Here is a 15,709-nt window from a genome sequence, read left to right on the forward strand (position 1 = left end):
GTAAGTTGCCGTGAGACTGCATGGCTTAGAATCCCAGACTTTGGTCGCAACGGTACTCTCCCTGCGTACCTCGAGTGCTTAATTGTGTTTCGAGGGCTGATGGGCTAAAACATGTTATTGGCATGCCTAAGGTGGCTAAGGCCTAAATCTTTCCCCTGTTCCCAAAGAACTCGTCAAAATGCACGGACAGAAAATGAGATTTTTTGCTTTCGAAATTTGCCTTTTTCCTTACAAAAGACTTCTTCTCATAAAATAAACTAACATCGAAGGATAGTGTCTTTCACCATGAAAATTGACTGTTTCTTCTATCATGGATATGGCGCGTAAAATCTCTTTGATTTAAATGTAAGCAAACCATGGCTTGTTTGTTTTTGTTTTGTTTTTTTTTTTATTTTCCTGTTCAAAGTGTTTCAGAGTATTTAATCTTTTTAATTACACGAATAAATTATGTATGTATATCTGTATCACTCAGTATTCCACTACCGTATACCAAAAAAGCTTGGTTTCTCAATGTTACAAATGGCCATAGACTGCCATAGCAAAATATATTTAATTTAGAAGCTAGCAAAATTCATTTCAATCGAAAAAGACTAATTTGACTAAAATTTTTACACATGTGCCGTTATCTTTATACCTGGTTTGCATATGATTTTAATAATTTTAGGCCTGGAAATGGAATTCTGAGATCATAAATCCGTTTCACTTGGGGTTTTTGCTCGAGTTTTTGAGGAACTATCTAACCGATCATTTTCATTTAATTGCTCTTCTTCATTAGTAATCCAAGCCATAATTTTACCATCCCATCCAGGAACTACATCGTCATCATTAACAAGCTGAAAATGTTAATTACATGTCAATTAACAATTGCCAGGGGGTTTAGTTGATAAATTGGATGATTTTATTGTGTTTATATGCAATTGGTGTGATTTTGTTTTAGCCCAAGAAAAAATTTGGTTACTACTAGGTTTTAATAAAATTTCTCTCCCGCAGTAATACATACTTAAATAACACTTAGACAAAACATTACAAAAATCTTTTTTATCAATAGCACAAACCTCTTCCCTGATTGTGCCAAATTCTGCATCAAGGGCTTTGAAAAAGTATCGGTATTGACGATTGTCCCCAGAAAGACCAAGTTTTGACTTTAAATCACCCAAAGTCACCTCTCCAAGTCTAAAAATATGCCATTATGAATCTATAGAAAGAAACTCAGTCTGCAGACATAGCATTATTCTTTTGGAATTTGTCATAATTCGCACATAGTCTGCAAAAGAAATATAGCATTCACTATTATATAATATTAAGAGCGTCCTGAAAGAGGTATATTATCTCTTTCAGATAACGAAGTTAATCCGTCTGACTAGACAAATTTGATATTTTTATCCGACAAACGTTTTATAAAAAATGGACAATTTTAGATTCAGATGAAATACGGAACGGATAATAAAATCGTTTGTCAACAAGACGTATAGTATCCTTTTGTCCATAAACATGTACAACCTGTTTAACTTGTTTTGTTTAGGAAATATACTTGTACAACCTGTTTAACTTGTTTTGTTTAGGAAATATACACGTACAACCTGTTTAACTTGTTTTGTTTAGGAAATATACATGTACAACCTGTTTAACTTGTTTTGTTTAGGAAATGTATCGTTTGTTGAACGTGAGCTAAAAACATGTTTGAAACGATTGAGTCAAATTTAAAATAGTTCAGGAAAAGAAAAATCATGCCATATATGTTTTGTATAGACCTTACGTACCTTTTGACGATTATAAGAACAGATGGTGTTGAAGACCATGAAGGTTGATAGGTAACTCGTGTAACATCTGGTATTTTAGACAAGTCTGTAAATAAAAATGACTGTGTTCAATAGTGCAAAAAGATACGGACATCAAAAATAATTATTGGATTTGATGTCAAAAACTTTTGGCCACGCTAATGCGTATTTTTATGAGACTTTAGAAACTATGAATAAAAATTGAGAAATATATCATCGATTGACCCATTAAAATTGTAGTTTTTCTCTATTATTAATAAAACTTGCGATGAAGTTTCAAGCCAGGTTCGCATACAAGTTTCTGTGTAGTTTGAAACGATATAGTTCGGACATTTAAAAAGTGACAACAAGTGTTACAAACAGCTCTAATCGTAGATATATCTGACGGTAAGTTTCATCAAAGACAACATTTCTCAATTGACTCACTATTGTATTTATAGTTAAAAAATTCCCAACCAACAAAATCCACTATAATACAGCAGTTTACATCCTTTTTCTCGCCCTAACCTACAATGTCTTCTGCTCGTCCTATATACGTAAGCATTTCGTATTCAAACCTTTTTCACGGGAGTTCTTGATACCATTATGATGATTGTTGTTTAGTGGTGAAGCCTGTGAAGGAAATAAAAATGTGAAAATCTTGGTATTAAAAATAGGCAGCAGCAAAATTCATAATTGCTGACCAAATACAATTCCTTACCTACAGATAAACTCAGTTTGAAAAGTCTGTACAGTTTGAAAAGTCAAAACTCAAGCACACCTTAAAGACGTTTTTCCTTGAAGATGTTAATCCACTACCAACAACATTGGCTAAAGTCTTGAAATTACACAGTGATATAATTATACAATAATACCGGTTAGCTTTATTTCACAAAGTAAAAAACCGTGTACATACGAAGAAATTAGCTTAGTTCACCTCTTCAAGATTGTTTATAATGCTTTGTTGCGGATCCTGCTCGGAAACTGATTCTCTCAACCTCTGAATACAGTGTCTCAATCTATTCATTTCTTCACGTTTCTACAAAGAAAAACCAAAATCAGCAACATGAGAAACCCAAGTAACATGAGCAACATGAGCAACCCAAGTAACAAGAGAAACATGAGAAAACCAAGTAACATGAGAAACATAAGCAACCCAAGTAACAAGAGAAACATGAGGAACCCAAGTAGCATGAGAAACCCAAGTAGCATGAGAAACCCAAGTAACATGAGCAACAAGAGCAACCAAGTAACATGAGAAACATGAGCAACCCAAGTAACAAGAGAAACATGAGAAAACCAAGTAACATGAGAAACATAAGCAACCCAAGTAACAAGAGAAACATGAGGAACCCAAGTAACATGAGAAACATGAGCAACCAAGTAACATGAGAAACATGAGCAACCAAGTAACAAGAGAAACATAAGCAAGTGTGAGAAACATGAGAAACATGAGAACCAAGTAACATGAGAAACATGAGCAACCCAAGTAACATGAGAAACATGAGGAACCCAAGTAACATGAGAAACATAAGCAACCCAAGTAACATGAGAAACATGAGCAACCCAAGTAACAAGAGAAACATAAGCAACCCAAGTGACACGAGCAAGATGAACATTATAAGTAACTGTTGGATGAGTTTTAGGACAATGAAACGATGGAAATTCTTACGATGAAAACTGCTGAATAAAAATGATCTGATGAAATGTTCAAAAGATTATAGCAAAACTTGCACAACACAAACCGATTTTGCTTTGTCCTGTAAAACTTTTCCTTCCAAAAGAGATATTTTACGATCTTGATAAGTGATCCTATTCGAGAGTTTAATCTAGACAAACAAACAATTAAGTTGTGGGAATCAGTAATGAAAGCTAGACTAAGAGTAAAAGTTAACAAGGAGCAGTATCGATTTGATGCTATGAAAAAGATGCAGTGTTACTTATTGAGAAGTACGAAGAATGTGAAAGGGAGATGCATTGAGATGGAGCAGTATGGAGAAGTACGGAGAGACAGAATCGAAAATTCGAAAGTATTTTAGTGTAATACAGGATACGTATATATGAAAGCTACAAAGACAGTGGTAGGATGTGCTATAGGTATGACTAAATAATTCAAAGGGTGAGTTGCATAACATTAAGAATCGACACATAGCCCCTTCTTGTTTGCTATGGTGATGAACAGACGTCCCCAAGGACTATGATGTTTGGAAGCGATATTGTGATAAATATGAATAGGTTGCTGGTAGAAGCTACTGTAGAGCAGTGGAAGCATGTTATAGGAAAGAAGACAGAAGACGTGTGAATGAGAGAACTAAACAAGTGGAACAGGTTACTGGAAGTAGAGTTAAAAAGTTACAGGATTTCAATTACTTAAGATCAACAGTTTAATGCCATGGACAAAATGAGAAGCGTGCGCAGGCAGAATGGATGGGGTGGAAGAAAGTGTGAAATGTGATGTATGACAAAAAAGTTTTAAGAAGAATGAAAGGAAAGGATTACAAGAAAGTAGTGAGTGTAGCGATGTTGAATACATTAGAGAAAGTAGTAATAAGAGAAAGACAGGGAATAGAAATGAAGGTTAGAGAGATAAAGAAATAGAGGTTTGTTTTAGGAGTGACATATTTTTAAAAACTGATTCTTGGCTTTGAACTCATTATTTTATTTCCCGTCTTCCATTTTTTTCATCAACCACAAAATAACTTCCTTGACATTCTTAAATTAACATACCAAGTCCCGTTAAAAAGGTCAACAATCTGTACTGCGATTGCGTCACATATGTTAAAGTTCAAAAATTTTTTTGCCCAAAAGACTATTTGGATAAACTCTGTCAGTCAACGTAATCATTTAGAAACATTACCATTAACTTCATGAGTTTTTTTTTACCACCATAGTGTAAATAGTAGGTTTCAATCGTTTTTTATGTTGTTCATATTTTACTGAATAATTCTTTATTACCTCTGAACCATCGACGGCTCGAAGTTTCACTTGAAGTTCTTTAACTTGAGAACTCAAAGCGCTTGCGTTGGCTTCATGATTCTTGATCTTTGAACGAAGATCTTTCTATATACATAAAAATATCAACATATGATTATTATTTTTGTACATTAAACATTGCGTAACACATATTGATACATCAATACATCCTATTTAATATCACCATCGTTAATAATCATATAGCTATGCTTGCAGTTGATGACGAAATGCACAGAATAATAAATATTAAAAGAGAAAAATACAGGATGTCCCCCCCCCCAAAAAAAAATTACCATCGAATAAAATCAGAATTTTTAGTTCTAAACATCGTAAAGCTGTGTTGTTCAACCTCTGATGATTTAATTGAGTAAGATGAAGAATAATTACAGCTTCCTGATCCGTGAAATAACATATCAGGGCAAAAAGAAAGAAAAACACTATCGTACAGATATTTGTGAAAGGTTTGCACCTTTATTTTGGAATGTTATGAATTTGATGAATGAGAAAGTTACAATTTTCAGCCCTTATTCACAACAAAAGGTCTGATTTTAAAACAAGACGTTTTTTGAAAAACCCTTTTTAGAAAACATTAACTCCGTTTATGTTAAAATTAATTCAAACATATTCAACGTGATATAACATGTATCAAAAATCAACGATGCGCTAATATTGTTTTTTTTATTTAAACGTAAAGTTTAATTCACAGAGTATTTAATAAAGTGTAGATGTTTCTATAAATGTATTATTGACGTACCTCAACACTGTCAATGTTAGCTATTTTACACTTGGCGTCATCAAGTTCCTTTTTCTGAATAGCAATTTCATCATCTTTAGATTTGAGTTGTGAACGAAGTAGAGTAATTTCTTTATCTCGCTCATCTAACATATTTTGTAGTTCATCTTTGTCGGAGTTGGCAGTTTGATGAGAAAATTCAAGTTTTAAAAGCTCAGCTTTTAGTTTCATCATCAGTTTTTCTTGATCAGTCAGACGAGTCTGCAGGCCTTGTTTTATTCCTTGCAAGTTAATACACTCTTCTCTGGTTCTATTAAGTTCAATTTTAAGTTTGTCGTACTCAGAGGACCGTTGATCCAAGCGTGCGTTTAAAATTGTTATCTGTTCCTGTAAAAGAGCACCGTCCAGAGAGCTGTATTCACCATCATATCCACTTGTATCATCATCAATTTTTTCATTTAGCAACTGTTAAGAAGAAATCACAGAACAAATATTTCATGGGACAAGGAAGGTTAGTATTGGCATTATGATTAGGTTGATGGGTCAGTCAGTTAAGCTTATCGCAAGACGTTACTCACAAGATTTTGTAATTCAAGCAACTTCTTTTGGGTTTCCTTTATTTCTTCATCCATAGATCCATATCCTTCAACAATTTCTTTCCATTGTCGACAGCCAATTGCAATTCTTTTTTTAGAAACCTTTGTACCCTCACCCGAGTCAATATTTTTGTCATTATAATCCGATTTTTCTTCAGTAGAGAACGTTTCTTCACGAAGACCTTCGTTTGACAGCATATCTACTCTTGTTCTACTATTAGTAAAAAAAAACGCTTTCATACTTTATAAATATAAAATGATGAGATGTGCTCAAAATTTGAATGAGACAACTGTAATGAACCAGATTTGAAGTATTGTATTATAAATTACTGCCTTATGCATTCTTGGATATGGAAAAAATTAACAATATAAGTATTTTGGCTGGCAGTTCCGAATCTTGAAAAAAAATTATATACACACCTCTTTAAATGATTTTCTTTAACAGGAGTATAAAGAAGTTTCGTTGTCTTTGAAGGCATTACTCGGTCAGTACTATCGATACTCGATGCACTGTTACTTGAATTTTGATGTCTAATAAAGAAAAGATTTTACAATGCGTCATATAACTTCATTAATTATAAAATTTTATGATGTCATTTCGAAATTACTATGACGTCATGTCCAAAGTCCTAACGAACACACAAAATGAAATCTTCAATTATTAACGTTAAGACGTCTTCATCAAGGTTAAAACTCGATATTTTAAAGACGCATCTTATAAAAGGAGACTCTGCGAGGAGTATTAATTACAAAATTCGGAAAGTTCTTACTTAAATCAGAGTAATTTTTACTGACAAGAGATGATTTTAAATCAAAAGAAATAAAGGTAAACAACATGTCATACACACAAGATGAAAGACCCCCCTCCTTTCCCAACAACATCTTCATTGACTTCAGTCGTGGAATAAACTCTAAGTTTTACCTGAGCCTGGATCCATGATAAGGCGTTCCTACGCTAGCAGCAGCTCGACTAACATCATGAAGTGTTGCAGCAGCCTCAGCTGCAGCCGCTGATAATGATGATTCACTTCTCCTTAAACGTCGTCCTGTTTTCGCGGGCTCAGGTACACTGGTGACACTATTCCGTACACTTCTTGGTTTGAAATGAGCAGCCAACGCAAGAATGAGGCGCATAATGGCTTTCATGTTGCCGCAAACGATATCTAAAAGTATAATAATGTTAGAAATAAACCTATATAAAACGCCACTAAAGATTGTAAGATAAACTAACTTCCATACCATACCATACACCAACAGTGTAAGGTCATAGTGTGAAGTAAATGCTAGACTGTTACAATTGAAGTGACGAAAGATCATGTGTTCTATGTTACAGTGTCCTTCATTTCTTCAACAATACGTAAATATAAAGATAACAAAATCAATCAAAGTGGAAATAAAAATCCATTTCTGTTACCTTTCGCGGTGACGTGATGAAGACGTATTTTTTTTGTGCTAATAAAAGTTAGAATGCTCTCAATATTTTCCTTCATGACAGAAGGTGATGTTGGATGAAAATCAATCTCGATTTTCTCCCCCGCTAAAACAAAGTAATAAAGCTTTAAATAACGATAAATGACAAACAGTGAACAATAAAAGTCTGTCATATGGTACCCACCAACTACTTCAATAAGTTGAGCCAACGCAATACCATCTTGCATGTCACGAGCAAGATCCTCAACAATTTTGCTACCAGGGAGTTTTCTAAGTTGAGAATTTGTCCACGCTACATATGCTTGCATTTGTTGCTAAAACATAAAATAGCTAATAAATATTAAAATATTAGACATTTCCTGTAAATGGAATCGCAATAGCTTAGCTTTTGTTGCTTAGATCTTTGTCAGCTTAATATTGCATATTGCAAAAGGTAAACAAGGTACATTATTTGTCTTAACATTTTTCTAACGACTAAAACATGCAGGATACTTCAACCTTAGGTAATCCAAGTAGACAAGTCAATTAGCTAACAGTACTGGCATAGACTACGGTAAATAAATATGGCAAAATATGAAGAATGCTCAATACATTGTCAAATAATACCTATATCTATAACAATAGCTTGTCAATTAATTTTGCTGAATTTGCGTTTACAACAAAGGAAGACGCAACAATGCATGTCACCTAATTAAAAATCCCCATTCAAGGAATTTGCTATAAGCAGTTCTAAAATTGTACCTTTTCTATGCTAAATTCTCATAAATTACAAAAATGTCGCCAGAAAAATGAATGACGTTTCAAATTCTAACAAAACTATTCAAATGAAACGGCGTACTTAACAATTAATTATTGTAAAATAGTCGTTTTATGTTCCTTAAAATTTTTTACTCTATTTGTGAATTGTATAACGATGTAAATTGACGAACGAACTTTCTTGTAAAATTAGCAATTTCCGATGGTGTTATAAGACGGCATTTTCCCCATCAGAAGAAGCCAAAGTGATAGAATCATAAGTAAAGGGTATCAATATGTACTTATTCTGTAGATTATTTTATGCAAACAACTCGATAAAGGAGCGACTTTGTCTAAGGGCAACTTATGCTTAGTACAAAGTTGATATTATTCATGTGATTAATTGTAACTATAAAGAGAAGAATACAAAACAGATAGCCAGACAAAAAATATTTTCATTGTTCAACAACTGATAATGTATGTGTTGTTACAAGTGATGCAGGCAATGGGGAGCCAGCCTCATCTTTCACTCCTAAAATGCAAATTTGTCAGCAAAATTATTATTTATTTCTTAAGAAAATTAATTTGATTCATTGTCTTTCCAATGATAGAACAAAAAAAATATTTGCAATGTAAGAGTGCTAATACGTTTTTAATCGGGGAGTTGCAAAAACACCAAAACTACACTTACATAATATACTTATTAATACATTTTGTAAATTGCTGCCCTTGCTCCCCTCCCTCCCTCTTTTTTTGGCACCACTGTTGTCACATCCAATACATATATGTGCACAAATTATACTGAGCACACATAATGCTGATCACAACCACAAATAAGAAACCAAGAATACCAGAATACCATGGCAAAATAAACAAGTGATTGTTAGGAAATTGTCTGATCTATGTGTTCACCAATGAAAGGCTTAAAAGGTTATCATATGGTCATCCTCTCTCACACAACTTTCCCATGGTTAAGATGACATCTGCATTAGAATGACTCACTTCAACACTATGTTTTATACCTTCTTCCTCATAACTACTGCTAGCATATACTTGCAATTAACAACAGACTAATTCCTTAAATTACTCTCTAGTACACCAATACTACAGGACAGCATTCAGCACTAGCACATTGACTCTCCAGAATATTTCATACTATGACTGATTGTTTGAAATGATAATGTTCAACTATTAAATGAAGATATGACCTTCGCACTTTGCTGGACAATTTAAGCAATCATCTCAGGACCTGAAAAAATCAGGTGACTCAACGGGATTCGAACCCATGACCTCTGCGGTGCCGGTGCAGTGCTCTGACCAACTGAGCTATGAAGTCACACAGTGGTGAGCAGGTCAAAAACATTCAATGTTCAACTATGTTACAATGATTAGTTGCTTACCAAAACATTTACCTAATCATGAATAATCACTAGATGTTTGACTGAGGATGCTGAAGGAGAGTTTGTTGTTGTGAGAGAAGGTTCAAAAAGATTAAAGATGTTTTTGTTCATCTTAAACTGTCTGATTTAAATGTTGTGCTCTATTAAAGCTACAAATCAAATTGTGAAGATTGTTAACAAAATGAATGGTTTATCTTAAAACTGCCTAGAACTATCTGGAAATAGTCTGTAAATAGCAAAAATTAAAAGCTGGCACATTCTTAAAGTTTTAATTCAATTCTCGCATCAAAATATAAGATAAGCTCAGATAGTTGCAGTCCATCATTTCCCAGTATAATTTTTGTTGTTCGACAAATGTTAAATAATCGATTTACTAGTCAGTCTGAATCAACAAAAAATATCGCCAAATAAATTCTTCTTTTGCATCACAAATTCCAATAAGACATAAAATGATGTAGGTCATTGTTCAATGAATACGAAATTCGTTACATATAAACACGTAAGCATAAAAAGATTATTCGGTAATTACCACTTTTTTTGCTTGGCTGTCCTCTGATTTTCGCTGTTTATTTCTAGGTGAATTTCCGGGTACGTTAAGCCTTGACATTGGTAGACGAGGGTCTTTAGTGTCCTCTTTTTTGGACTGGTTATCACTAAATTCTCATTTCCAGTTGCACTCGACATTGTTATTAATTTCCAACGATCAGATATCATAGAATTTTAGACTCAGTAACATATTCTTATCGCACATTTCAAATATGAAAAGGCAAACGTACTTTCGTATCGAAAAGTATTTTTAATATTGAAATTATTGTTAAAAATACAGCAAAGATATGTAAACATTGTTTATAGACTACCGTGAAACACCATGACGTAACAACATCGATGTCTCTAAGCACAGCGCGTGGATTATCACGCGTGTAAAGTATAATATGATAAAAATATATACACTTCAATGAATATATATTATGTGATTTAAATCGCCAAAGTGGTCAAACCGAATTGGAACTGCAAAGCACATTCATTAATCAATAAATTTAACATAACACATTTCTTGTTTGTGGATGTAGATCGTCCAGGTTAGTAGAGTGCTGAGAAGGACTTTTGACTACCGCTAAGGTTGTCGAAACGTGAGCACGTCAGTCAACATCAACAACAACAGTCATTCTCAGGACTCTACCAACCTGGACGATCTACATCCACAAACGTGTAACGATACTCCCGGGTTCAAACCATTTACTTTACAACACATTTCTGTTTGCAATATTTTTAATGCAGGCTTTTACTTTACATCTACTTCGTAGCTTCTTGATTTCACGCGCTTTGTTAGTGGAGGTAATTGTTGATGTGATAAAAAGGATGTTGGTGTCATTTCAGTTCTTGTGCGTTTTTTTGTATCAACAACCATACGTTCATTTTGGTAATAAATGTCTTTTAAAAGGAATCGATCACCATTTTTTCACATCCAAAATAATTTTTCTTTTCGTTTTTCTCATCAACTTTTTTTGTTCAACTTGTTCCTTTCTTTGTCAATTCTAGTCTCGAGTCGTGCAACTTTATCTCGTAAGTTTTTCAAAATTGGCGGTTCCCAATCTTGAGGAAAATGTTTCTGCGTAAACGAATCCTTAATATCCTCATATTCTTGAAGTGTGTCAAACAAACGATGTTTCAAATTGAACAATTCGTGTTGCAGGCGATTTAAACCCACCTCTTCAAGTTCATGAAGAAAATGAGAAACCTGATGATGTCGAACTTCCTGTTGCCAATTGAAACCAACCAGTTTTTGACTGTCAGGACAAACCAAAGGAACATTTTGAGGGTTTTTTTCATCTTTTAATTCGGTCAAATTGTTTGACGGACAAGAGTTAACAGACGAACTTTCTACGCAAAATGAGGAACCTTCTGTGCAGCTAGATAACAATGTTCTTTTATATATTTCTCCAGTAACAGAAGAAAACCGTTCCTTTCTAGGTAACTGTTTGGCCATTTCATCGATGTTTAACATCAGCGTTTAATACAGTAATACATAGATTGCTATAACAACAACAGATACTAAAGCTGTTTCTTGGTAACCACATCATCATATTTAATGTTTTGTGAAAGTTCAAGTATAACGTATAGCTTAAGAATTAACGATTTCGAAGTGAATTTTAATTTTTATGAAAGTCAGCAGGCGACGACTTTCGAGTGTATACATTCTTTTAGCCTGAAATTATAATACTTAAGCTTTATTGTCTTGATAACATGCAGACACAACGCCACAAAATTGAACATTGTTGGGTTAAGACTTAAATTTAGTAAATTTATTGAGTCTCACTTTGCCCCTAATAAAGCTAAGGCATAAAAAATTATAGGTTTAGCAAAAACTTTACATTGGGAAAATAGTAAAGTGTTTATAATAAACATAGCGGGCATACACTTAAATGCATTTAGCAAAGATATAATATGTAAGTAGCTGTCATGTATAGTACAATTGAAATATGTTTCACGTTATGCAGAGTAATCGAATGTCAAGGCATTTTAGTTATAGAGAATATTTTTGTTGCACGTTTTTATGAATATATTGTTATTATGATACGACGGATGAAGATAAAGCTAAAGGAAGAAATGTCATACACAAGTAAATTCATCCGGAATAAGAGATTTAAGATTCCTTTTTTCACAAAAAATTATTTTCTTGTCAGTGTAATTGAACAAGTTGAAGTTATTTTATGTTTGCACTTACAGGATATTGTCTAAAAATATAAATAAAATTTACATAAAATTATACGTTTCTTCCTCATACTTGACGTAATACGCCCTGCATGCACAAGGCTTTGTAAATAACGTGTTCTGTTGGAAAGACGATGCAAAAACTATGTGTTCATCGTTACAGTGTAATGCACGAAGTTTACCAAAATATTACAAGACTGATGTATATCAGAAAATGTTCAAACAAAATGGCAAATATATCGGGCATATTAGACCATTAACCTATTAATTAAAACAATAAAAATGTCCTTGAAATAGCATGCATGAACGAAGACTCTGTTTCAATACATTTATACATAATTATGTTTTAGGGCTTGTCAACACGCCCTGTAGCACGTGTAGCTGTAATGACGCTTTTGCTATATACTACATTGTCGGTACTTGCTACTTTTGATAAAACGCGATGGTATATGTATGATTTTGAGAAATCGTATTGAGAAAAATTTATCTGTGTTAACATCACCTACGATTATTAAATCTTCCGAAAAAATTGTACATTTATCGTAGAAACATTGTTATGTTCAAACAATAAATCAAAAATAAATGGGATTTCAGGCATTGCCTTTACAGCAACAACATTATACAAGACACAAACACTTGATTGCTCTCCCACATTTACACGCAAGAATTTAATTTGTATATTTATTTTTGGTCGGATTTTGATTTTAATTTTTAGAGTTATCGGAAGATAATAATTTTGTCGATTGCATTAGGGGCGTCAAAAAGCGTTTTATCATAAAATATTATGATATTCAAATAATACAATCAATGAGTGGGTTGTATCGAAAGGAACACGGTTATTATTTACGCAGTACATCTTAGGATACAATTTGTACCATAAAACCATGATTTCGATCACGAAATGTGGACAGGATACTAGTTATAATTGAGGCTGAGAGAAAGTTACTCTGTGTGGAAGCGTTGACCTTCGAAGGATATGACAAACATAATTAGTGGACAAAGAAACAGTTATAGACACCTTGAAAACTGTAACAAAGTCACACTCGATTTACCGCCCACTGTAGACGGCTGCACGTTGAAAAAAGATACAATGTCAAATACACAGTTGAGAGCGCATAAAAAAGAATTTGCAAACTCAATTTGAGAAAAAATTTACAGAGTTAATCAAATGTAATAAGTTCTCTTCCATCAAACAGCTTAAAAAGTAATAGAAATTGTTAATATTTTAACCTACGTTAAAGGGTATAATCAAAATTCATGTACGTGAAGAAAAGATTTAAAGGAACCATATGCTGCCATTGAGTCAAATGATAAGCCGCCCATACTACATTTTATTACGTCTAGTCTTTGTTCTTGTTCGATATCCTAACGGTAGAAATGGACTTCCATATACATAAATATCCGCTTGTAGGAGTTAATCATTAAAACGCATTTGTCGACTGAAAAAATTCATTTAGCATTCCTATACAGAACTTTTTTAAAGCAAAATGAAAACAGCAAACTTGCGAGGACATTTTCCGAAGCTTGAGCTGAATAATATGAAAGTAGCTAAGGTCCATCGCGGTGGGCTAATACTGAAAACAAAATAACCTTCTTCACGAGTTAACCGATTGCATCTAACAAAAACATTATTTCTTCTACGATGCATAAAAGATAACTGCTACAAGCAACAAAATATTTGTATATTCCAGTTCCGGTTTTTGTCTATCACTATAGCAACAAGTCGTTTCAAAACACAAAAAGCTTACGAAAATACTATTCATCGCTGCTTTATATGTTTATACGTACGTGTATAAAACATAAGACATTGGATGTCTTGTCCAAATACTCAAACTTATTTCAACTATAGTCTAAAACATAAAATACAACAAAATTTATTTCCATGTAAAATTATGAGAAATTAAATATGAAATTAAGGAGATAAATTAGCGACATACAAAGTAACAAAACTTAAAAACATAATATAATAAACAAGGAAATGTAATTCACTAGAATGATCTTGCTTCCCCAGTGTCTATTCCTCAGTGTTCTTAAAGACTTACATATTTACCATCACAAGAATATAGTGTAAAAATAGAAATCATGTTGCAGTTAATGTCACAGATATAAAATTATAATTTAAAGATGAACTTGGTGAACAATATTGATAACTCTTACAGCCTCTTGAAAAGCAATTAAAATTGTAGTGCTTTAAATAAGCACAGAGTTTAAGCAGACAGACATTTAAATGTTAGAAAAATACAATTAGTTATTTCATTCACAGAGATAACACAGTTAAACATGCACTAGCATTTTCTACATTCAAGTGGAATTACATAACATTACAGCTTGCTATTACAACTTAAAGTAAATTTACAATTTCCACTAAACATACAATACATTAATATATGTATGTTTCAACGATTACATGCAGCGGTACAGAAACGTTTATTCAAATCATAACAATAACCATCTTTTAGTCTATAAGCACGCTCTTAGCACTTCTTGTTATAAATTACAACAGAGTAAAAATACAATATCCACATATATAATTAAAGAGTCTTTGAAAAGCGGGTATGTCCCACGCACAGCAAAAATAGACAATGACATCACATAGTAAAGAGCATAAAAGAAGACATCAATATTAAAAGAAGACATTAGAAGACATCGATTAACCAAACTGGTGAAAACATAAAAACAAAAAAAAATTGAAAAAAAAATCGAAAACAGTGGCAAAAGAGTTTGTAAACATTACGAGAAAGAATGATGAAAATTTCAAAGGTTTGTTTTCTAATTTTTTCTTCTTTTTTTAAATTATTCGATTATATTTTAAGGTTCTCCCCACTAACATTAAGTTTAAATCACTCACTAAAATTTTATGATTTTCAAACTATGATTTGACCAATACTATAATTTTATTAAGTCGCATAATTCTTTAAAAAATCTTAATATGAGAGTTGAGAGCAATTTTTAAATTTGCTGTAACTCAGCGTTGAAAAATTCACAATTGTCGCCCTAAAATAGAACTTGTAAGGCTCCGTTAAGCTTTACATGAAAGTATACGAGCTTACAGTACCTTACAAATTGCGTGTCAGCGGTGCAGCGAGGCAGAGTTAAGTCAAAAGTAATAACAGTACCGCATACCATTAATTTATCAGTTTCGAACTTTCGCCTGTACAGTTAGTTTAGTTTCAAGTTAACAAAGACATGAAAATTTATATAGTCACGCAATAAGTATACGATAGTTATATTTTTTTAAAAATCTTTATGAATGAGGAAGTACAACATATGAACGAAAATCATAAGACGCGGGGGCGAATCAGCGATGATTATGTCAATGATAATCTATTAAAATTGCCTTAGCATTAAATCTAACTTGTTGACCACTTTAAA

General features: G+C 32.9%; 1 protein-coding gene across 3 annotated transcripts; it reads right to left on the reverse strand.

Annotated features, from left to right (window-relative positions):
* Positions 1 to 364: 364 nt before the first annotated feature.
* Positions 365 to 10,646, reverse strand: LOC124446691 (dixin-like). 3 transcript variants are annotated; one of them, XM_046997544.1, is made up of 15 exons: positions 10,155 to 10,638; positions 7,675 to 7,804; positions 7,474 to 7,596; positions 6,982 to 7,222; positions 6,480 to 6,590; positions 6,042 to 6,270; positions 5,485 to 5,928; positions 4,713 to 4,817; positions 3,503 to 3,586; positions 2,695 to 2,796; positions 2,539 to 2,595; positions 2,336 to 2,390; positions 1,761 to 1,845; positions 1,056 to 1,173; positions 365 to 833 (listed from the first exon to the last, which is right to left on the reverse strand). In XM_046997544.1, exons 1-15 carry the CDS (start codon positions 10,230 to 10,232, stop codon positions 687 to 689), a joined length of 2,109 nt encoding a protein of 702 aa, XP_046853500.1. In that variant the 5' UTR covers positions 10,233 to 10,638; the 3' UTR covers positions 365 to 686. The 3 variants fall into 3 exon arrangements, with proteins under 3 accessions (XP_046853500.1, XP_046853499.1, XP_046853501.1); XM_046997543.1 differs by having other exon boundaries at positions 6,042 to 6,273; XM_046997545.1 differs by lacking the exons at positions 365 to 833; positions 1,056 to 1,173 and adding an exon at positions 1,183 to 1,668 and having other exon boundaries at positions 6,042 to 6,273; positions 10,155 to 10,646.
* Between the last annotated feature and the right edge of the window lie 5,063 nt (positions 10,647 to 15,709).

This window comes from Xenia sp. Carnegie-2017, unplaced genomic scaffold, assembly GCF_021976095.1.
Source record: "Xenia sp. Carnegie-2017 unplaced genomic scaffold, XeniaSp_v1 HiC_scaffold_22, whole genome shotgun sequence".
In the NCBI taxonomy this organism is placed as follows: Eukaryota; Metazoa; Cnidaria; class Anthozoa; order Malacalcyonacea; family Xeniidae; genus Xenia; species Xenia sp. Carnegie-2017.

Coding starts and splice junctions, on each gene's coding strand:
- LOC124446691 (XM_046997543.1), bottom strand. CDS start 10,232: ATGTCAAGGCTTAACGTACCCGGAAATTCACCTAGAAATAAACAGCGA. Junction 7,597..7,674: donor TCAACTTATTGAAGTAGTTG/GTGGGTACCATA, acceptor ACTTTGTTTTAG/CGGGGGAGAAAATCGAGATT. Junction 2,391..2,538: donor CAAGGAAAAACGTCTTTAAG/GTGTGCTTGAGT, acceptor TTTCCTTCACAG/GCTTCACCACTAAACAACAA.